The sequence below is a fragment of the Triticum dicoccoides genome, chromosome 3A (assembly GCF_002162155.2).
Source record: "Triticum dicoccoides isolate Atlit2015 ecotype Zavitan chromosome 3A, WEW_v2.0, whole genome shotgun sequence".
Taxonomy (NCBI): Eukaryota; Viridiplantae; Streptophyta; class Magnoliopsida; order Poales; family Poaceae; genus Triticum; species Triticum dicoccoides.
The window spans coordinates 580,689,212-580,711,478 of NC_041384.1; the positions used below are offsets into that span (position 1 = coordinate 580,689,212).

At 44.9% G+C, this 22,267-nt stretch overlaps 4 protein-coding genes across 5 annotated transcripts; 2 read left to right on the plus strand and 2 right to left on the minus strand.

Annotated features, from left to right (window-relative positions):
- Positions 1 to 9: 9 nt before the first annotated feature.
- LOC119269335 (probable U3 small nucleolar RNA-associated protein 11) lies at positions 10 to 2,813 on the minus strand. 2 transcript variants are annotated; one of them, XM_037551135.1, is made up of 9 exons: positions 2,604 to 2,813; positions 2,325 to 2,415; positions 1,958 to 2,049; positions 1,776 to 1,872; positions 1,593 to 1,672; positions 1,378 to 1,461; positions 894 to 993; positions 390 to 478; positions 10 to 294 (listed from the first exon to the last, which is right to left on the minus strand). In XM_037551135.1, exons 1-9 carry the CDS (start codon positions 2,657 to 2,659, stop codon positions 291 to 293), a joined length of 693 nt encoding a protein of 230 aa, XP_037407032.1. In that variant the 5' UTR covers positions 2,660 to 2,813; the 3' UTR covers positions 10 to 290. The 2 variants fall into 2 exon arrangements, with proteins under 2 accessions (XP_037407032.1, XP_037407033.1); XM_037551136.1 differs by lacking the exon at positions 10 to 294 and having other exon boundaries at positions 386 to 478.
- Positions 2,814 to 3,641: 828 nt separating this feature from the next.
- On the minus strand, positions 3,642 to 6,961 carry LOC119269332 (ribonuclease III domain-containing protein RNC1, chloroplastic-like). Its single transcript, XM_037551132.1, has 5 exons — positions 6,150 to 6,961; positions 5,076 to 5,280; positions 4,796 to 4,996; positions 4,502 to 4,588; positions 3,642 to 4,410 (listed from the first exon to the last, which is right to left on the minus strand). The coding sequence occupies exons 1-5, from the start codon at positions 6,914 to 6,916 to the stop codon at positions 4,093 to 4,095; spliced, it is 1,578 nt and encodes a 525-aa protein (XP_037407029.1). The 5' UTR covers positions 6,917 to 6,961; the 3' UTR covers positions 3,642 to 4,092.
- A 122-nt stretch (positions 6,962 to 7,083) lies between these two features.
- LOC119269336 lies at positions 7,084 to 10,620 on the plus strand. Its single transcript, XM_037551137.1, has 3 exons — positions 7,084 to 7,597; positions 9,841 to 9,965; positions 10,054 to 10,620. The coding sequence occupies exons 1-3, from the start codon at positions 7,249 to 7,251 to the stop codon at positions 10,255 to 10,257; spliced, it is 678 nt and encodes a 225-aa protein (XP_037407034.1). The 5' UTR covers positions 7,084 to 7,248; the 3' UTR covers positions 10,258 to 10,620.
- A 1,045-nt stretch (positions 10,621 to 11,665) lies between these two features.
- Positions 11,666 to 16,067, plus strand: LOC119269338 (calmodulin-3-like). The gene is made up of 3 exons (XM_037551139.1): positions 11,666 to 11,863; positions 13,981 to 14,350; positions 15,774 to 16,067. Exons 1-3 carry the CDS (start codon positions 11,788 to 11,790, stop codon positions 15,874 to 15,876), a joined length of 549 nt encoding a protein of 182 aa, XP_037407036.1. The 5' UTR covers positions 11,666 to 11,787; the 3' UTR covers positions 15,877 to 16,067.
- Positions 16,068 to 22,267: the final 6,200 nt, after the last annotated feature.

Below are 22,267 nucleotides of genomic sequence, written 5' to 3' on the forward strand. Positions count from 1 at the left end.
TATCACAAATATCTTGATAACACAGGCATGATTTCAACTATATCCATCAAAATTGTTCCTACATGGTGACTCTGATCACTTAACATTTCGAGAAATTAACATATGGTAATAGACTAATAGCAGTACATGGTCTCCGGCATAGGATCCACAAATATCACCAGGCAAAGGTTATAAAGGTATCTGAAAGCAATGGATGGGGTTGTGGAAGGGCAAGGGCAATGTCACAGGGAAGTGAAACTCTTCAAGCACCAGCTTGTCTGTTCCCAATTGTCCAGCTTTCGCCATTCCTATCATCTGAAGTTTAGCGAACAACGGTGAGTAAATTGACAGGTCAGCAAGAAAACAAAACATTTTTTTAAACAAGGTAATAAAAACTAAAAGCGTCTCACCGCTTCCTTTGCGCACGCCACTTGTAAACAGGCTGTGATGTTGAATTTAAAATCTCTTCTTCACGGAGCTTCCTTTTGCGTCCAGGTTTCTGCCCCAGTATTAAACAACTTCAGTAACTTCAAACTTGACAACAAAAACAGTACCACTGTACTATCGACGTGACCATCAAAATTTCATAAGCCAGTTCTTTTGAAGATTTTGACTTTAGGCTGCTTGAGACATCGGTTGATGACAAAATCTGAACTGGTTCAACTGAGTTGTATTTTTTACATTATTTTCACAAATAACATAACATTTTATGGTTCAGTCACTGAAGGTATTATACCGACTTCACCAAAGCAAAATAAATATTCTAATTCATCAGAGAAAACACACCTTCAGTTCTTTTTGCAAGGCCATTATTTTCACAAAATAACATAACATTTTATGGTTCAGTCACTGAAGGGATTATACCGACTTCACCAAAGCAAAATAAATATTCTAATTCATCAGAGAAAACACACCTTCAGTTCTTTTTGCAAGGCCATGTCCGCATACAATTTCTCAAGATTCTTAACCCTTTCTTTCCTGCTTTCTAACTCCTTGTAGGAGGAAGCTGTTTTCCTATAAAGAATTTGACGGTATATAAGTTTATCAGGCAGCACCTGATGCACTAATGTGCCCAAGAATCAATATCATGCTTTGAGCTAGAGAAAAAAAATCCCATCCCACATCCAAGCCATTACGACTGAGTAATTTGCTGAATGCATTAACATTCACACCCACATCAACCATGAATAGCATGAACTAAATCACCAAAACACCCAAACTCTCAGGTCTCAATAATAAAGAGCAGGTATTTTGACGAGAGTAAAGACCAAAGGAACAGGTGTAATATTCATTCACTAATAAACCGATAAATGAAAGCTATCCTTTCCAAGTATAACATTAATCACAGTAGCCACATATATAACACAAAATCATATTCCCAAAAGAACAGCACACTACCTCTTTATACGAGAAGGGATGTTACCAAATTGAGGTGCGCTGCTGCTTTCACCTATCCTAGATCGTATTTCTTTGGCTTCTTCTCTGAAATGAAACAGCTAATCATCTCAATATTTAAAAAATCTTAGGTAGCTAGCCAGCGATTCATAAATGAATCTTAAAAAATTAAATTCAAAACTGAAAAATGGTAAGAAGCAAGAATGCAACATTTATACCTGTCTTCCGCAAAGTAAATGTGCTTGTTTGAACGCTTGTCATCCACTGCGTGAAGGGTTGAGCTCAATCGTTCAACTTTCTACAGTCAAAGGTGTGACATTAAAATTGGATCAGAAATATAGGATTTAGCCACAAAAAACAAAGTACTCATTTGTTTTGAATATTTCAAAGTCACCACAAACCTTTCTTTCACTTTGAATGGCCTGAAAGATGTATCCCATGTCTTTATGCTTCAAGAGCATACGTTCCTCTTCGGTGTACTTATTATTTGCTTCAGGCCTAATAAAAGGTACATGACAATCCAAATCAACACGTAGAATATACCAAGGTTCGAACTGCCAGAGTAAACTACTCTATAACGTACTTGGGCCTATGGATTCCATCCACGGTTTTACTGTTGATCATCTTGAAATAGAACTCATCTGGGTTCTTGAACAATGCCTTCTCCTTCAGATTCTGTATTTACCAGATAACAACAAGGACCATAGGTTAGCTATATGATAGCTATGATAAACATCCCAGGTATGTACCAAATAAACAAAAGAAAATGCCCCCCTGAGCTCTCCTAGGTCCTAATAAGGGTGTGCTTGGGTTGAGCTCAATTCGATTTTCGGCCAGTGTTGGCAAAACAAAGGAACTAGAGACAGTTGAAGGGGGCACATCGCATGACATAGGTGAAGAGAAGGAATGACACACAAGAGTCCCAACTCGGGGAGGAACAGAAGCAATACCCTGATGAAATCCTCCTTGCGCTGGTAGGCCCTGGCGCGGAGGATATGGTCCTTGTGCTTCTCCAGAAGCCCGTACTTCTTCCGCGACTCCCTGCAACACCAATGCGAATTCCAGAATCAGTCCGCAAATCGGCGCAGACGCGAGAGGAAGGTCCAACACGGAGACGCCCCCAGAAGAGCCGCAGGGCTCCGATGGCGGCGGCGGCCGCGCCGTGGGAGGCGAGCCCGTGAGGCTCGAGGGGAAGCGGGAAGCGTCGCGCAAGGGGAGGAGGGACTTACGGCTGGGCGCGCTCCTTGTGAGCCCGCCGCGGAATCGAGTTCCGCAGGGACGACATCTTCGTCCTCGCTGCGCCTCTCCCGGAAGAACGAGCGAATCGGCGGAGGATCGGATTTGGGAGGGGCTACGCGGCGAGGAGAGGGGAGGCCGGAAGAGAAGGAGGCGGCCGAGCTAGCTAGGGTTCAGGGTTTGGGTTTTCCTCGGGCAGTCGGGCGTGCGCGATGCAAGATGAAGGGTCGAAGCCTGGTCCGCGAGTCCGGTGCAAGGCGGCCCGTTCGTATTGGGCTGTAGTGATACGTTTTTTCTTTTTTGCGGGGAGGATGAACAATTGTTTTTTTTTTGAAACTGGCTGAACAATTGCTGGTGTGAACAATCGCATTTGCAAAGCATGGCATCAGCATTTAAAAAAAGAGTGTGTTTAGACTATTTTTTTCATCTTTTTCTAAAAAAAGAAGAAGCAATTTTTCATCTCGCCCGGAAGAACCGATCAGGTGTCAAACTGTAGAGACTGCCACATTGTGGAAATCCAATTCGGCTCTTGGGAGCATATCCTGCCCACCAAAAATGTTTTTTGCAAATGTAAAAAAAATAGATGTGTTTTTCGTCACACCAAAATGCTACCTGCAAATTTTTGGGAGGAAAGCTTAAGTATTTGATATGTGCCAAAAAAAAGTCGGATGACAAATGTTACCTCCAAATTTACACTTACTTATGTTTTTTTCACCGACGAAGCACTATCACCCCGTTTCACATGAAAATTGTCAAGCACGCTTCTTACACTAACAAGAACATTTAAAAATAGAATTATTAAATTTTATTTACTATTTATTTTGAATTTACTATTCATTAGAGAGCATATGCACCCTAAAACCAAAACGGCCCTCCTGGCACATTGCCTCTTATATGATGTCCATGGTTGAGTGGACACGAATAAAATCAGAGCTTGAGTAAGGATAGCTAGCAGCAAACAAGTTCCACAAGATAAACTTATGCACCCAGCGAGCGACTTCGACTGTACCGTGTTAAAAAAAACAAACTTATGCACCCATATGACAAATGGCATTGCACGTTAGCAGTACACGTTGCATTCACATTTTCGGCTACAACATTACAAAGCATGTTTCTCACGGATAACTCTATCTTCCCGCTGCTGCTGCAGCTGCAGCTGTTTGTGTTTCTGCTCAAACTGGAATTTACAGTCAACTCTCAAAACTGTAACTTCGAAAAAACTACGGCGTTCAATTTTAATCATCTCTAATACAGCTGCCTATCTCTAGTACGCAAGACAAGAGGTTACAAGAGCTGTGGGGGTCCAGAAGAGGCTGGACGGGCAGTGCTTGCTTTAATCTGCGGGCCGGCTTTGGGCTCAGGCTTCGGAAGAGCGCGATCTGACCCGCGCTAGGATTTTGACGACCCTGCATTTTTTCCTTCAAGCGCTGACAATCTCGCCGGTCATCAGTTCAACACAAACCGACACGGAGCATATCCTCCTCATACAGCTTTCGGCTGGACCTGTTCGAAGTCAAACACCTCGAACATCAAGCGCCGCACATCAGGCTTGCCGTAGACGCAGTACGAGAGCCCGTGTATCGCTTGCTGGACAGCAGTCGTGGAAGGATTTCTCAGCCGGCGGTTGTGTTCGAATCTGTCCTGTACAGTCTCCCCGTATATAATGTAGTGGTGAAGGTGCTTGTCCCGCAGGTACCGCCCGCAATACTTGTTCATCAACAACCTCCTATGCTTCTCTGACAACCACCTGCCAGGTGCGTCGAGATGCTTCATGAGCAGCCTCTCTGCCAATACTAGATCCTGATCATGAGGGAGTTCAGACCTTCAGTATGACTATTGACCAAATGGAGAGCGGTCAGATGCTGAAAACGTCACAAGATGGGCAACAAACCTGGATCTTCTGACCAACATATTCCAGACGCTCAAAACAAAATCTTGGATGCTCAAACTTGTATTTTGAGGGATGCATGAAGCACAGCTGCAGTAAAAAACCAATACAGATCATGTTGATTTATGTGCAGACAATAATGAAATATATCAACAGTTTGAGTTGTTGGACAACTAGGAAGCAGATTTGATAAGACAAGCAAGTAATGCACCACAAAACATGTTTGCATGCAGAGAAATAAGTAAACATTAGAAAGGAAGACCATAAGGAGAGAAAAGACTAGCGGTGTCAAAATACCTGGAGGCCAAGTCCAAGTTCTATATTCCTTGCTTCTGTAATTTCTGGAATTTTATCATTCGCTGGCAAGGGGTATCCTAGGATGTTCATGATTTTGGGTCTATTATCAAAATCCCAAATGTTTCCTCTGAAACGATGCATGCCTGGTGGCACACATGCTCGGAAAAGCCTAGGATGAGCAAAAAGGGCATCCGCTGGTGGCTGCAGTACATGCAACAGTTAACTAGATAGAAAGAAGTGACGGTGAAGATTTGGGACAAACGGCAGGAACGGTCAATACCCGGTAGGCAGCAACATCTTGCCATGCGAGTTGTCTCTTCTCAAACTCCACTGAAACATAATCAACGTCTTCTAGTTGACGCCGCAGTTTTGGCTGACAGCTCTCTTCTTCAGGGTCCATCCCGAACGCCTCAAAGAGAACACGATAGACTTCAGGCATTCCAAAGCACAGATATATAGCTCCAAATAATGCCCAGAACACAGCCCTGAAGTACAAACATAAAGTTTAATGAAGACTACCCCATATATGTACTCCAGATTGCCAGTTAACAGTACAAATAGCTCTGACAAACCAAACAATCAAGAGAAAACTCTTCAAATGTGTTAGTATTATCATGAATTTATGAAGTTAGGTTATGTGCTCCATATTCTTATGCAAAGAAAATTTCCACGGCAAGTTAGCTAGAACATAAAAGGGAGACACAGCAGTACACAATAAAGGAGATTGAAGAATGCAATTCAGTACAAGTGTACAACATCTAACAGGATTATGTAGGGGGAACTTGACTGTTAACAAGGCTGTAGAACATCTAACAACGGAGACAACTTCACTGAGAAAGCCACAGAACATACATATAACATTGAACTAAAGAGTGGCCAAAAAATAAGCTAACAATACTCGCTTTCACCATTAATGTTATGCCAAGACATGCAAGTTTACTGAATATGTTGAATATGTCAAGAAGATAACAACTAGTTAAATGTACCCCTACCAAATTTCTCCTAGCACCGCTCCACCAAATCACCCATACATTTCCCAAAAAAATAACTACCACAGCAGAGTAAGTATGGAATGCAGATCAAGCTCATGCGAACAACATTGATATCTAGTAACCCACAAGTTGATATTTAGGTGTTAAACTCATAGGCAGTTATCTTCCTTATCGAATTTATAAGGTGCTAACTAGATGTATACTATGCTAATAGCAAATGTGCCATGGACGATTTCACTCTTACACTGATGAACAGAATGTTGACTGATTGCTCGCATTGTCCTAATGCATGATCCCAGACCAGAATTATACCTCTACTACAATTCAAATCGCACATTCCCAGTCAGTAATTGAAGACTTACTTCGTGGGCGGTTCCCTGTCCTTCCGTATCATCTTATCCAAATCGTCGTAAGGAAACACCAAATTATGCAGGCTGGCCGCCTTGATCCATTTGGGCAGCATCTTCTTCCCGATGAGCGCGAAGACCCGCTCCCGCATCGGGCCAGGGGACTCCCTGGGGTACCTCTGCAGGAAGAACTCGCAGAAGGCGAGCTCCAGCACGAACTGGCCCAGGAACCACAGCCTGGAGTGGCCGTTCCGCACGTGGCGCGTGCGCGTGCGCTCGGAGGAGGGGTCCAGGTGCTGGAAGGCGAGGTAGAGGAGGACGTCGAAGTGGCGCGCGGGGCAGTCGTCGCCCTCGCCGAGCGTCTCGGAGGGGGCGAGCGGGTAGCCGAGCGCCTGCTTGGCCTCGAGGAGGTACTCGTCCATCCAGGTGCGGTCGGCGGCGGAGAGCGGCGAGGAGGGGAGGCAGGAGGAGAGCAGCGGCAGCGACTTGAGCGACAGCTGCGGGCTGTTGAGGAACCGCTGGGTGAGGCGCTCGTCGTCGAGCGGCGGCTTGAGGATGAACCGCCGCGGCGGGTGCTTCTTCTTGGGCGAGACGGCCTTCTTCCGCTGCGCGAGCTCCCGGAGGAGCCGGCTCGGGCTGTTCGCCGGCTCCGAGGGGGAGGCCTGCGGGGGCGGAGGGGTCTGGTCGGCCGCCACGGCGAACACGCGGGCCCGGCGCCGCGTGGCGGGGAGGTGGAGGGGCGAGAAGGTGAGCGCCTGGAACGCCATGGCGGCCGGTGCCATGGTGGTGGCCGCTGGGTTTTGCGGTTTGGGGGCTGGAGGAAGGGGGAGGAAGGAGGAAGAGGATAAGCGTAGGACGATAGGAAGGGGACCCATCGAGAGCCGTCCGTTCTGCGTTCGATGGCTCAGATCTTCCGGATCCGGGCCGAATGGGAGGAAATATCTTCAGCTATCTATCCGCCTTCGAAATGACATGGCAACCCACGTGAGGCAGTGACAGTTCGCCGGCCCCGTCTCGACAGAAAAGGTAAAGTCTCTGCCGCCGATCCCTCGCCGCCGGTAGGCGGGCAGTCGGGGCGCCACCAGCTTACCACCGGCCTGCGCGCCGCCCGTCGATGGCGAACCCGAGGAGGGCCATCGCGCTGCAAATCAACACCCAGACCCCGCCATTCCCCGCCGCCGCCGCGCCCTCGTCCTCCTCGCTGCCCTCGTCGCTCCTCCACTTCCTGAAGCGGCCGGCGTCCTTCCCCTTCCTGCTCTCCCTCTTCGTCCTCCTCACCTGGATCTCCCTCCACTTCCACCAACCCACCCCCTCCGCCTCCCTTCAGCGCCCCACCGTCGTCCACGACCCTCAGGCCAACCTCGTCCGCTACCCCGCCGCCCTCCATCCCACCCCCATCGCCGCCGACGAGCGCGGATGGCTACTCGACCCTGTCGCCGCAGCCCGCGAGGCCGGCCTCCCAAGTGAGCTCCCCTCTTGCCTCGCGAATTCTACGTTTCCAGTTATGCTCCCTTGTTGTTAGCTCGCTGCAAAAATTGTTTCAATAGAATAGTTGGAATGTGGCAGGGATGATGTAAAATATATTACACTGTGTCATCAATTGCAGAAGTAAGGTCTGCCTAGTTCATACTTGTAGTAGATACTCCAGCTCTTGCTCAGTTTGAAGTTTATAGTGAAAAGAAGAACAGAGTGATGTTCTGAACTGTGTCACTGGTGGAAGTGCAGCACAAACATGCTATCCTTTTAGGATGTACTCCCTCCGTTCCAAATTACTCGTCGCAGAAATGGATGTATCTAGAACTAAAATACATCTAGATACATCCATACCTGCGACGAGTAATTCGGAATGGAGGGAGTAACACCTTTCAGAGTGGCACTTGGTTTGCACCTTTCAAATTAATCTTGCTACCTTAGTGCCAGTCTTACTTGGAGATTGTTAAGCTGGGTGTGCTATATCAACCAGTATAGGCACCTTGGCTGAGCTGGGCATATGCCGCTTTCGTCTGTTGTTAGCTCGCTGCAATAAGTTGTTTTAATAAAAGAGTTGGAATGTGGCAGGGATGATGTAGAATAAATAACACTGTCATCAATTGCAGAAACCAGGCCTGCCTAGTTCATATTTGTAGTAGATACTCCAACTCTTGCTCAGTTTGAAGTTTATAGTGAGAAAAGAACAAAGTGATGTTCTGAACATGACACTGGTGGAAGTGCGGCACGAACATGCTGTCACGCGTGGCTAACACTTTTTGGAGCGGCACTTGGTTTCCACCTTTCAAAATAATCTTGTTACCTCAGTGGCAATCTTATTTGGAGAATGTTAAGTGGGTTTGCTTTGTCAATTAGGCACCTAGGTTAAACTGGGCATGTACCACGTCCGTTGGCAGCATTGTTTGTGTGAGTTTGATACAAGGTGCCTCTGTGTTCACCCCTTGGCATATGGCCCAACAAACTGTGATCACTGAGATGTTTTGGTGGTTGGATCGTTCCACTTGCTTTCCATCTACATATATTAGACAGATACTCCCTCTGTTCCAAAATAGATGACTCAACTTTATACTAACTTTAGTACAAAATTAGTACAAAGTTGGGTCATCTATTTTGGAACGGAGGGAGTAGATGGGTAGCTTTCTTTCACAAGCAACCAATGATCAAGACTTGTGTTCAGAATTGTCAGTTCCATCTATCTATTTATTTATTTTCCTCAAATGTCCCTATTTATCATACTGATATGTATCCCTACGGCCGAAAGTAGAAAAGGTAGCAAAAGAGAACATTTGCAATATGGGGGTAGCAACCGATTGATTTTTAGCTAACCAAGTTGGAGAATATTCTGCTACACAAATATCTCCCTTCTTTTGTACTTCATTTTACCTTTGTCGGTTCTATCAATAGATGCCCATCTTACTGGGAAAAAAGAGGACTTTCCATGCATCACTGCTGTTTTCCCACTACTTACTACTCCCTCCGTTCCTAAATATAAGTCTTTGGAGAGATTCCACTATGAACCACATACGGATGTATGTAGATGCACTTTAGAGTGTGGATTCACTCATTTTGCTCCGTATGTAGTCCATAGTGAAATCTCTACAAAGACTTGTATTTAGGAATGGAGGGAGTAGTTACTACTGTGTTGAACTTGAGACTCTTTGTCGAGTGTATGGCTGGTAGCCAGAATGAATTTGCTCTATGGTCTAGTTTGCCAGTATGTTGAACTTGAGGCTGTTCATCTCTGTGTTTTGTTGTAACTTTGCTTTGTTCAACTTGATTCTAAATTTGTGTCATCATGCTCAAAATAAAGTACTATTATTCATATGTTGTGTCCATCAGTGTCTCTACTCTCTATTGATTGTGTTCTAAAGATTTGTGTAGATATTGAAAGTCTCTACTGATCTTCTGCATACGAGGAGAAAATTAGGCATGGATTACTAGCCTACAACTTATGGGACCGTGACACTTTGTAGCTGCAGAACTCCAAGTTTTTTTTCTCTTGGGGTTCACTCTGGAACAATATTTACATGACAAGAAGTCATAAATACAGAAACATCGATTCCACGCTCTTTTGTATGGATTTGTGGAATGATATATTTACTTGGATGTGATTGCCTGGAATTTTGCTCTACAGCTTAGGCAGGACTGATGTGAATAGAGCACAGGCTGTTTTTCAGTATCTGACTGGACATTAATTATAGTGTTCAATTTGTGGCAGATGGGGCGTTGGTCTGTCTTTCACTACACGTGGGACTGATCCAGCCAGGTGGTTTGCGTGGCAACCATCGTCACCATACATGCAATGAAACATTCGTCATCTGGGGCGCAAAAACAAAATTCAGGGTAATGATATTCTCTTCTTCATTCACTCACTCAGCCCCTGATAATCACATCCTCTAGTGTTGATTGGTTGTTTTTCCGTGATAAACAGTTAGAAAATCCTGATGTAAAAGATAAAGGATACGGAGAAGCCATAATTGCTGCTGACGAGGTAGCCATTGTCGCAAGCGCAAGATCAACCGCACACGCATTGATCAATATGGATGTGCGACCGACCTTCTTCTTGGGATGTCAAGATACACCAATAAATCCCAACAGTTCAAATACTGACTACAAGGTCTGGAAAGATCTCTGACATCCACATTGCTCCTATGGTCTGACGGTGAGCAATATTTCAGAGACTAATACAATATGATCCGGAGAAACTGAAAGTAGCATCGAGCCTTCAGAATTCACCTCGGTGAAGATTTTAAGGTAGATGCTTGTGTATAGTTGAGGTGACACTTCCAGTTGGCTCTCCTAGTTCTTTCGTCTGTTTTTTTTTCTTTTTTGTTGACAAGGGGTATTCTTGTTACTATTTGTTTGTTTTCTTTCTCTTGCATATAGTCACTGGTCATGTACTCCTTTGTTAAAGGAAACAGACCTACCTTATTTGGCTTAATATTCTCAGAAAAATTTCTTTGTCTGTATGTGCAGCATATGTCTGCCGAGCTGTTAACTGACAGATCATAGATGCCTCTTTATATTGACAAATTGTTGAGCTATGCGCTGCCGGGTACTAATTTGCAGATGCCGTTTCATGCCTCCTTGTATTGCCGAATTGCAAAATCAGAAATGACCTCTTTGTGCAGACGAATTGCAAGTGAAACAGGGCCACGTATCCAGGACACGTTGATGTGCTCTCGAGCTTGTTCTGTGACCTGTGCCTGGCTTTGGCTTACACCTCTCTGCTTTTCTCCATTCGATTGTTAGCCATCAACATCATCAATCGAGTCGGATTCGTTTTCCCCCACACGGTTCTTACGTGCCACAGATTTGCAAACGGCATGTGGCGATATTCATCGACAATACTTGCAGCGAGATGAGACGAGATATTTTAGGTAGGATATGCAGTTTTATTTTCAGGTTATAGGATATACAACTTCATCCAAAAAGATACCAACATCGCCGAGCTCGACAAGTGTCGCCGGGAGAATGCATGCATCAAATCCCTCATCCAAAAATAAAATAACATATGGTCCTCAGGTAGCTCCAGTACTATTTTTCACTTAGAGTTTACAGAAATTTTGTAACAGGATGATCATTGGAATTTATACGTGTGGTGCTCCTCGATCCTTTTCTTTTTGAAGTTGGTTTTATGTGCCCGACGCGAACTGCTAGAAAATCAATTGTGTGAAGAATGCAACACAAATTCTATGCCTGCAGAGAAATACAAATACGATGGTGGTCCAGTACGCTTGTAGTCTAGTGGATGAACAGACAAGCAAGCCAATGAAATGGAGAGAAAAAGATCAAATACAGAGGAAGATATCTCGCACACCGGAATCCTCACATGTGATAGGCCCGCTTCACATTCACACCATCCACACGAGCCCATAAAGAAAATATTCTCAGAAAATAATAAAACGCTAAAATTTAAAATAACAAAAGAAAAAAAAAACACTGAGAAAAAGAGAGAAGGGGAAGGGGAACCGGATGCCCAGAAACTGGAACCAGGAAATCCCTAGATCCCCACGCGATCCTCTTCCTCTATAAAGCCTGCCCCCCGCGACACAGATGCACCCAGTCGCGCACTGAGACCCCCCCACGTCATCATCGCCCCATCAACGCGCAGCTCGCGTAACATTTGCAGGTCCTCGTCGCCCCTTCGAGGTTTCGGTTTGCCATGGCGGACCAGCTGAGCGAGGAGCAGATTGGCGAGTTCAAGGAGGCCTTCAGCCTCTTCGACAAGGACGGCGATGGTACCGATTTCCGCCCCTTTCGCCCTCCCCTCCCCTCCCCTCCCCTTCCCTTCCCTCATCCGCATTAGGTGATCCCGCGCGAACGCCGTCCCGATCGATCCGGCCCGGAATCGCGGATCCTGCCCCGCCAGGCGTGGGTTGATCTGCGTCATGCGATGCGCGCCTAGATCTGATGGCGTGCCGGGGCGGTGGCGATTTTGTTTTTGCGCGGCGATTTGGTCGTTTTGGCGTGATGGTAATCGAAACGCCTGCGTGGTGGCGAATTAATCTGTTCCGTGGTTTGGGCCTATCCTCGTTAGAGGCGTGCAATTTGTCTGCAGGGAGGGGGGTTACGCATTGTGGTGTGCGTTGTGTGCTTGTAGGCTTGTAGTGATTTGACCCGGCTTAGCGTTTGGGTGGCCTGTGAAATGATCTCAGGAACAAGGATGGGGGTAAATATGCGCACCAATTTGCTGTTTGGATGTCTGTCATCATATCATAATATGTGAGCACGTAGTTGGGAACCGAAGTGCAGAATTTGACAATAAATAAGCTTTGGGGTCAATGTTATTTGGGGGAAGGGCATCACCACATCCTCCTGGTTGTTCAATCAGAGCACCAGACCTGGTAATTTCATCATTTATTATCTTCACTGAACCATACTAATCCTGAAAGAACAGTATTCCAAGGCAGTGGCCTAGTGGTTGAAGACGGTATTGTCACTTGGCTTGCTTACCATGCTTCCATTTCATTCGCATCAGATTCCTTACATGTCTCTGCTTCTCGTACGTCTGAAACCAAGGAATATCTGCTCTAAGCCCTGGCCATTCATTTTAGCATTGACAACTTGGGTGTGATGTGGGCTGTTATGTTAGTTATTTTCTATGGAATCTTATCGTGTCATAGTAAACATATGGAAAAGACTTGAGAATAAAGTGGCCATGGAGGAGTATTGTAAAAAAAAAAGTGGTCATGGAGGAGAATCTAGGTCTGCTCAGAGTTAGCGGTCCACATTGGCTTAGAATATAATAGAACACTTGAAGAATGTTGGACCATTCAATAATTCAATTGAAGCGCTTAACGTGTCGTTTAATCAATGCCCCAATCCTGGATATATTGTTTCAAACTGTCAATTGTTTGACCAGAATTTTTTAGGTAGTTTGGATGTAAAATGTGAATAATTAGATATGTGGGTATGTTGAACTGGTGTTTCTGCTGCCTATAGTGGAGGATGTAGGATTTTTAATAGTGCAAGGGCATTATATATGTGTACTTGAATTCAATTATATGTTGGGCGATGCCCTGTTTTAACTGTTAGATAGCTTCTTTTTTGCTATTTGACTTGAAAATAAACTGAACGAGTTTTCATACTGATGACTTAACATGGGTTTTAATAGAATTTGATCATCACCATAAATAAGTCCTGTCATTCTGTTGATTGACATACTGTACTGTGAAAGATGCAAGGGCATAGAGACAACACAATCAACACCTGCATCCTAATTTATCTGCTGCCACCTGCCATATATTCCATTTGTGTTTGGAAGGTGTAGACCCAAAATCCGTTGAATGCTTTATTAATATTATTGAACCAAAGTACTGCCTTCGTTCCTAAATATAAGTCTTTTTAGAGATTCCACTACAAACTACATACGGATGTACATAGACATATTTTAGAGTGTAAATTCACTCATTTTGCTCCGTATGTAGTCCACAGTGGAATCTCTCAAAAGACTTATATTTAGGAACAGAGGGAGTATTGATAATTTTATGCTATTTATTATGTAAGGTAATGTTTATGTTCTCTTTATTTCTGCATGAGTTACTGTGCTTTATAACTGACTGTTCTGTCTAATCGGAGATTTTTTTTATAACCAGAGTATGTTTGATCACTTAACCCAGCTTGGGTGTTCTGTGACCATCGAAAGTGCACTTTCTGGTGTTAGTTGGTTTTATGTTCCCTGAATAAAAATGGTTATCCTGATGAGATGGATTCTTCAACTTGTCTAGTCCAAATCTTCACACCTTCTGCTATACATTTGTGGTCGCTACATTTTTAAGTTTTACTATACTTGACAGCACATTGCACATATTTTTCTCTTATATCTGTCTTACCATGAGGTGGTGTAATTTCTCAGGCAGCATCACCACCAAGGAGCTTGGAACCGTGATGCGCTCCCTCGGCCAGAACCCTACCGAGGCGGAGCTGCAGGACATGATCAACGAGGTGGATGCGGACGGCAACGGCACCATCGACTTCCCAGAGTTCCTGAACCTGATGGCCCGCAAGATGAAGGACACGGACTCCGAGGAGGAGCTCAAGGAGGCGTTCCGCGTGTTTGACAAGGACCAGAACGGTTTCATCTCCGCGGCGGAGCTCCGCCAGGTGATGACCAACCTCGGGGAGAAGCTGTCTGAGGAGGAGGTGGAGGAGATGGTCCGCGAGGCCGATGTGGACGGCGATGGCCAGATCAACTACGACGAGTTCGTCAAGGTCATGATGGCCAAGTGAGGAACAACCCCCCTCTGAAATAACCCTTTTCTATTTTCGCCGAATAACGAACCACCTGGCTTCACAACAATTTTTACCCTATTATTACGTGCACGCTGCTGGTACTGACACTTGTTGGCTAGGTGTAGTCACTGAGGGGAGAAGGGCCAGATACTTTTTTTTTGTTCTCTTGGCCACGGACTTCTCCTGTACTACTTTGCTGGATTTGGTGTTTTTTCTTGGTTGGGTTGCTTCTTGGTTCATGCTTGTCGTTCGGTTTGTTGAAAGTTATATACACTAATTTTGCGCCACACGTGCGTTCCATCTCGCTATCTGACTCTCGTTTTCGTTGGATATTATATCACGCACGTGAAGTCGGATTTGGGATTTTCGTCCTGCGTTATGTAGGTGCGGCCTAGGCTCGTTCGTACCCTAACAATCACCTGTGGAGCCTCTCTCCGTGCTACGTCGTGGAGACTCTTCCTGGAGTCGTGCGTGCCGCAGAATTGCAGCGTAGGCCGTTGTCACGCACGAATGTGATGCCTGGTCGGTTGTCTCCGCCAGGCAGCTCGATTTGACGTCAGGTAGACGTGCCAAACGCGGCGGTGGCGGCTTCTCGAGACGGTCCCTATGCTAGCTAGAAGATGAAAAGATGGATGAACGTGACGCCATTGTCGTGGTTGATGGATGCAGTCGTGTAGAGATATATCATACGCCGACATGGCCAGTGGACATGGTTTCCTGGTGGAATAACCGGTCGGGAGGTGGCCATTGCTCGAGAATATATGCCATCCAAACCCTTTTTGGCCGGCGGCTTGAAGATGCTGAACGCAGCTTTTATTCGCTGTTTATGTTGTGTTCGTATAAAGTGAAAGGTCCTGGAGGCGGAAAAGCTCAAGAGAGGGATTTATTCGTACAGATCTTATTCGTTTTCATCGGTTTGCGTTTTACTTCCAGGCTTTTTCAGCCCCCCTCAATGAATGTACACGAGCTCTTGTGCAGATTCTTTGAAAACAAAAAAAGGAAAGGGACGAAGGGGGGAGGCGCGTTTCGACTCCCGGGAGCATTCACTCCCGCATGAAATAGTACCTCAAAAAAAGTGGTAAAATGTTTTCAAAAAATTCTGATTTTCTGGATGTTCGTGTTAATGTCACAAGCATGCTTCAATTTTCATGCGGAACGGAGTAGTGTTTCGTCGATGAAAAAAATAAATTTAAGATGACATTTTTGCGTAACATTTGGTATTCAATTTCTTTTATTTTGCACAGGCTAAAATCTTTAACCTTTTTGCCTGAAACTTTACAGGTAGCATTTTGATGTGACTATGAATGCATAAAAAAACTGTTGAGATTTTTCTAACATTTCAAAAATCATTTTTCGCACGGGAGCGAAATTGGATTTCCGCGAAGGCTTATGCATGTGTAAACCCTGTTTGTGCAGGAGAAGGGAGAAGAGGATAGAGGAGAGGAGAGCGCCGTCGGCCAAGAAGAGCGTGGCAGGGGCATCCGGTGCAAAGAGTGGCAGCAAATGCACAATCCTCTAGCTGAAACCATCGGACGTGCATAGTGTGCGTGTGGTGCGCTCGGAGCGCTGGTCCCCGACCGACGCATCTGAGCTGTTGTATGTATGTATCAATGTGTGTTCATGTGTATCCCGGTGTGTGATGGCGATCGGCCTACGACTGTAACCGTTCTCAAGGTAAACGAATAAAAGTGCTCTCTGTCTTGCGGAAAAGGAAGAAAGTGTAGAAACAAGGCGCGGCGGAGCTTGAGACTTTAATAACCATCACGGACAGGTCGACAGATTCCTCATCAAAAAAAAAAAAAAACACGGACAGGTCGACAGATCCACCGTTAGATATGGCGAAGCGCACGGCCATCGGGTCTCGGCATTGTTTCTTTTGTTAGAAATGGAGAAGGACCCTGGCCTTTGCATCTGAACGATGCATGCAGCCACTTTATTAATTATTAACACAAGATTTTATAAAGTCATATAACAGTAAGATAAAAGTCATCATCTAGTCAACATCTGTTGCTACTCATATCCAGTTGATGAAGGGATGCTGATAGTCTGGGCCTAATGCCAAACAGATCTCACAGCCAAACCTAAGAGCAACTTCAAAGGGCCGACCCATTTCGTCCGCCTGCGTCCGTTTGGGTCGGCGCGGACAAAAGTGGCGGCCCAACGCGCCGACCCAAACCCAAATCACGTCCGCGTCGCGTCCACGCCGACGCATTTGCGTCCCAAATTTGCGCCCCAAATGTGTCCGCCGCGTCCCCACATGGCGACCGTCCAACTACCCGCTGCCCACACGGTCAGCTTAATTTATGACGATGGGCCCACGCGTCAGCGACGGCGCTCGCCCTTTTTTAAGCTGACCGTGCGGCGGGGTCGTCCTCATCCAAACTCGCGCGTCCACATCTGTCATCCTTTGCTCCCTCGTCGCCGGCAAACCCTAGCCACCACAACCACAGCGAGATGGGCCTCTTCTCCGGCGCCAGCGGTAGCAAGGCCAAGGGCAAGTCCCCCGCCACCCCTTTCCTCCCGCCTCCGCCGGCGTCGACGCCTCGCCGGCAGAGGCAGCGCGTGAACGTGGCACCGCGGCGGGCGCAGGCCCTTGCCCTCTCCGCGGCGGGCGACAGCGTGGTGCCGCCGATGGCCCCGCCGTCCCCCATCAAGCCGGAGCCAGAGCCCGAGCCGTCCCCCATCGAGCGCTACTCTTGGACGGGAGTAGTGCGCGAGTGTGTACGCGCGCCGCCGGTCTGGATGGGAGCGATGCCGGCGCAGGAGCGGGCGTACCTCGAGCACTAGCACAAGATCAGGGTGGCCGAGGAGCGTCGCGACGGTGAGTACCTCGAGATGCTCGAGCGCGACCTCGAGGAGGAGCAGCGTGAGGCCGAGGAGGAGGCGCGCCAGGCCGCGGCTGCACAGGCGGCTTCACAACCCCCCGCGCCGGCACTGCCCGACATGACGGCGCTCTGGAACACGGCGTTCGCCTGGGCCGGGCCGGCGCCGACACTCAACGACCTCACGGACCCCGAGGACAACGATGAGGACGCCTAGGGCAGCGCGCCGCCTCGTAGTTTAGGCTGTTTTTATTTTTTTAAATGCAAATGTGGACGCGTGGACTCTCGCCGGCCTTCGTGGCCGGCTTTAATGTTTGATTAATGTTGTTTCTCTTTTTTAATATGCATGCGTTCATTTTTTTTGCGCCGTCAAAAATGTGTTCAGGCCAACGTTGGGTGATACGTCTTCGTCGTATCTATAATTTTTGATTGTTCCATGCCAATATTCTATAACTTTCATATACTTTTGGCAACTTTTTATACTATTTTTGGGACTAACATATTGATCCAGTGCCCAGTGTCAGTTCCTGTTTGTTGCATGTTTTTTGTTTCGCAGAATATTCATACCAAACGGAGTCCAAACGGGATAAAAACTGACGGATATTTTTTTTGGAATATATATGATTTTTGGGAAGAAAAATCCACGCAAGACGATGCCCGAGGGGGCCATGAGGCAGGGGGGACGCGCCCCAGGGGGCAGGCGAGCCCCTGACCCTCGTGGCCACCCCGTAAGGCGGTTGGTACCCTTCTTTCGCCGCAAGAAAGCTAATATCCGGATAAAGATCGTGTTAAATTTTTAGCCCAATCAAAGTTACGAATCTCCGGGAATATAAGAAACGGTAAAAGGGAAGAATCTGAGAACGCAGAAACAGAGAGAGACAGAGAGACAGATCCAATCTCGGAGGGGCTCTCGCCCCTCCCACGCCATGGAGGCCATGAACCAGAGGGGAAACCCTTCTCCCATCTAGGGAGGAGGTCAAGGAAGAAGAAGAAGGAGGGGGGCTCTTTCCCCCTCGCTTTCGGTGGCGCCGGAGTGTCACCGGGGGCCATCATCATCACCGCAATCTTCACCAACAACTTCACCGTCATCATCACCAACTCTCCCCCCCCCCCTCTATGCAGCGGTGTAACCTCTCTCTTACCCGCTGTAATCTCTACTTAAACATGGTGCTCAACGCTATATATTATTTCCCAATGATGTATGGCTATCCTATGATGTTTGAGTAGATCCGTTTTGTCCTATGGGTCATTTGATGATCATAATTGGTTTGAGTTGCATGTTTTATTATTGGTGCTATTCTATGGTGCTCTCCATGTTGCGCAAGCGTGAGGGATTCCCACTGTAGGGTGTTGCAATATGTTTATGATTCGCTTATAGTGGGTTGCGTGAGTGACTGAAACACAAACCCGAGTAAGGGGGGTTATTGCGTATGGGATAAACAGGACTTGATGCTTTAATGCTATGGTTGGGTTTTACCTTAATGATCTTTAGTAGTTGCGGATGCTTGCTAGACTTCCAATCATAAGTGCATATGATCCAAGTAGAGAAAGTATGTTAGCTTATGCCTCTCCCTCATATAAAATTGCAATAATGATTACCGGTCTAGTTATCGATTGCCTAGGGACAAATGACTTTCTCTTGACAACAAGCTCTCTACTAAAACTAATTTAGTTGTGTCTTTACCTAAACAAACCCTACTTTTTATTTACTTGCTCTTTATTATCTTGCAAACCTATCCAACAACACCTACAAAGTACTTCTAGTTTCATACTTGTTCTAGGTAAAGCGAACGTCAAGCATGTGTAGAGTTGTATCGGTGGTTGATAGAACTTGAGGGAATATTTGTTCTGCCTTTAGCTCCTCGTTGGGTTCGACACTCTTACTTATCGAAAACTGTTGCGATCCCCTATACTTGTGGGTTATCAAGACCTTTTTCTGGCGCCGTTGCCGGGGAGTAATAGCGTGGGGTGAATATTCTTGTGTGTGTTTGTTTGCTTTATCACTAAGTAATTTTTATTTGCTGTTCTTAGTTGTTTTCTATCTTCAGTTATGGGTAGGAAACACAAAATACCAAAAAAATCAGTTGTACCTACTAAACCAATGGTTGAAGAACCACTCAAAATCTATCACACTGCTGAAACTTATTACTTGCATCATCTTCGATCCCTATGTGCTCGTGCTGAAACCCCAACTAGCTTAGTTGAGGGCAAATCTTTAGATGAGCATGCTTGTTATGTGCGACACCAAATATCTGAAAAAGGGAAAATTTTACTGGGTCAAATTCATCGTTTGCAATGCTATGCTTGGAATTTATGCGAAATATATGATATTACTTGTTGTTCTGAAAACCCTAAGAAACACCTTCCCTATCAATGTGAGTTTAGTGATAATGGAATCGTATCTTCGTATGCTAAGGGTGTTTATAGTTATTATGATGTCCAACAAATTGAAGAATTTGTTGCTTTTAAGGGTGCTTATGAAATTGCTTCTTTGATTGAAACGTATGATGCTACTCTTTACAAATTTGAAAATTTGACATACTTAAATATTGCTATAATAATTATGCTTCTAATGCCTATGTTAAACCATATATCGAGGTCTCTTCCGCTGTCCAAGAAGAGACTAATATTTTGCAGGAGTCTATGGAAGAAGAAATTGATGAAACTGTGAGCTCATTGGATGAAAAAGATGAGGAAGAGAGTGAAGAACAAAAGGAGGAAGAGCGGATTAATCACCCGTGCCCACCTTCTAATGAGAGTAACTCTTCAGCTCATACATTGTTTAATTCCCTTCATGCTTACCGAAGGATGAATGCTATGATCCCGTTGATTCTTTTGAAATATCCCTTTTTAATGATGCTTGCTATGCTTGTGGCCAAGATGCCAATATGAATTATGCTTATGGAGATGAACTTGCTATAGTTCCTAATATTAAACATGAAATTGTTCCTATTTGCACCCACGCATGATAGTCCTATTATCTTTTTGAATTCTTCCGGCTACACTATATCGGAGAAGTTTGCCCTTATTAAGGATTACATTGATGGGTTACGTTTTACTACTACACATGATGATTTTGATAGATATAATATGCATGTGCTTGCTGCTCCTACTTGCAATTATTATGAGAGAGGAACTATATCTCCACCTCTCTATGTTTCCCACATGATAAAATTGCAAAAAACTGTTTATACTATGCATTGACATTTACTATGTGTGCATGAATTGTTCTTTTATGACATGCCGATGCATAGGAAGAGAGTTAGACTTCGTCATTACATTGTATATGTTACTTTCTGCTCACAACTAAATTACAAATCATTGTTAATTAAAATGGCATTGATATACCTTGGGATCCGGGTGGATCCATTACTTGAGCCCTATATGCCTAGCTTAATGGCTTTAAAGAAAACGCTGACAGGGAGACAATCCGGAAGTTTTAGAGAGTCATTTATTTCTGTTGAGTGCTTTTATATAGTTTAAAAACAAAAAAAATAAAGAGGGGAATCCAAAACTTTTTCAAAAAGGAAAGTGAAAGTGAGAGAGACAAGCATTGTTGAAGTGGGAGAGCTCCTTAAACTTTGTTCATGCTCACGGCAACTTTGTGAATCTTGATTACAGAAACTTTTCAATAAAAATAATTATCCCCTTGTAAAATTCCATTGTATTATAAAAATAATGTGCCAAGGTTTGCCTTTAGGATGTTTACATTTGCTTGATGGTTTGTACGGTGCAGGACAGAAACTTTGGCTCTAGTGTGCGATTTTACATTTTTAGCTGGAACGTCAAATGATTCTGATTCTTTTTGCACTGTCTTTCTATACAATTTTTTTATTTTTTCTAATTTTGGCAGAATTTTTCAAGTATCATAAGTATGGTGAATGTTCAGATTTACAGACTGTTCTGTTTTAGACAGATTCTGTTTTTGATGCATAGTTTGCTTGTTTTGATGAAACTATCAATTTATATTAGTGGATTAAGCCATGAAAAAGCTATACTACAATAGACACAATGCAAAAACAAAATATGAATTGGTTTGCAACAGTACTTAGAGTAGTGATTTGCTTTATTATACTAACGGATCTTACCGAGTTTTCTGTTGAAGTTTTGTGTGAACGAAGTGTTCGATGATCGAGAAGGTCTCGATGTGAGAAGAAGGAAGAGAGGCAAGAGCTCAAGCTTGGGGATGCCCGAGGCACCCCAAGTAAATATTCAAGGATACTCAAGCGTCTAAGCTTGGGGATGCCCCGGAAGGCATCCCCTCTTTCTTCAACAAGTATCGGTATGTTTTCGGATTCGTTTCGTTCATGCGATATGTGCAATCTTGGAGCGTCTTTTGCATTTAGTTTTTATTTTTATTTTATGGACCATGCTGGTATGAGATAGTCCTTGGTTGATTTACAGAATGCTCTTTGCACTTCACTTATATCTTTTGAGTATGGCTTTATAGAATGCTTCATGTGCTTCACTTATATCATTTGAAGTTTGGATTGCTTGTTTCTCTTTACATAGAAAACCGCCATTTGTAGAATGCTCTTTTGCTTCACTTATACTTGTTAGAGTGTGGGCATATCTTTTGTAGAAAGAATTAAACTCTCTTGCTTCACTTATATCTATTTAGAGAGATGACAGGAACTGGTCATTCACATGGTTAGTCATAAAATCCTACATAAAACTTGTAGATCACTGAATATGATATGTTTGATTCCTTGCAATAGTTTTGCGATATAAAGATGGTGATATTAGAGTCATGCTAGTGGGTGGTTGTGGATTAGTAGAAATACTTGTATTGAGGTTTGTGATTCCCGTAGCATGCACGTATGGTGAACCGTTATGTAACGAAGTCGGAGCATGAGGTATTTATTGATTGTCTTCCTTATGAGTGGCGGTCGGGGACGAGCGATGGTATTTTGCTACCAATCTATCCCCCTAGGAGCATGCGCGTAGTACTTTGTTTAGATAGCTAATAGACTTTTGCAATAAGTATGTGAGTTCTTTATGACTAATGTTGAGTCCATGGATTATACGCACTCTCACCCTTCCATCATTGCTAGCCTCTCTAGTATCGCGCAACTTTCGTCGGTACCA

Excerpts from the sequence above, each read along its gene's own strand:
- LOC119269335 (XM_037551135.1), bottom strand. The coding sequence starts at position 2,659 with ATGTCGTCCCTGCGGAACTCGATTCCGCGGCGGGCTCACAAGGAGCGC. Across the intron at positions 2,416-2,603 it reads CACAAGGAGCGCGCCCAGCC|GGAGTCGCGGAAGAAGTACG; the intron begins GTAAGTCCCTCC and ends TTGGTGTTGCAG. Across the intron at positions 994-1,377 it reads ATCCCTTCTCGTATAAAGAG|GAAAACAGCTTCCTCCTACA; the intron begins GTAGTGTGCTGT and ends AATTCTTTATAG.
- LOC119269338 (XM_037551139.1), top strand. The coding sequence starts at position 11,788 with ATGGCGGACCAGCTGAGCGAGGAGCAGATTGGCGAGTTCAAGGAGGCC. Across the intron at positions 11,864-13,980 it reads CTTCGACAAGGACGGCGATG|GCAGCATCACCACCAAGGAG; the intron begins GTACCGATTTCC and ends GTAATTTCTCAG. Across the intron at positions 14,351-15,773 it reads GTCAAGGTCATGATGGCCAA|GAGAAGGGAGAAGAGGATAG; the intron begins GTGAGGAACAAC and ends CTGTTTGTGCAG.
- LOC119269336 (XM_037551137.1), top strand. The coding sequence starts at position 7,249 with ATGGCGAACCCGAGGAGGGCCATCGCGCTGCAAATCAACACCCAGACC. Across the intron at positions 7,598-9,840 it reads CCGCGAGGCCGGCCTCCCAA|ATGGGGCGTTGGTCTGTCTT; the intron begins GTGAGCTCCCCT and ends AATTTGTGGCAG. Across the intron at positions 9,966-10,053 it reads GCGCAAAAACAAAATTCAGG|TTAGAAAATCCTGATGTAAA; the intron begins GTAATGATATTC and ends CGTGATAAACAG.
- LOC119269332 (XM_037551132.1), bottom strand. The coding sequence starts at position 6,916 with ATGGCACCGGCCGCCATGGCGTTCCAGGCGCTCACCTTCTCGCCCCTC. Across the intron at positions 4,997-5,075 it reads AAGATGTTGCTGCCTACCGG|CCACCAGCGGATGCCCTTTT; the intron begins GTATTGACCGTT and ends CATGTACTGCAG. Across the intron at positions 4,411-4,501 it reads ATGTTGGTCAGAAGATCCAG|GATCTAGTATTGGCAGAGAG; the intron begins GTTTGTTGCCCA and ends CCTCATGATCAG.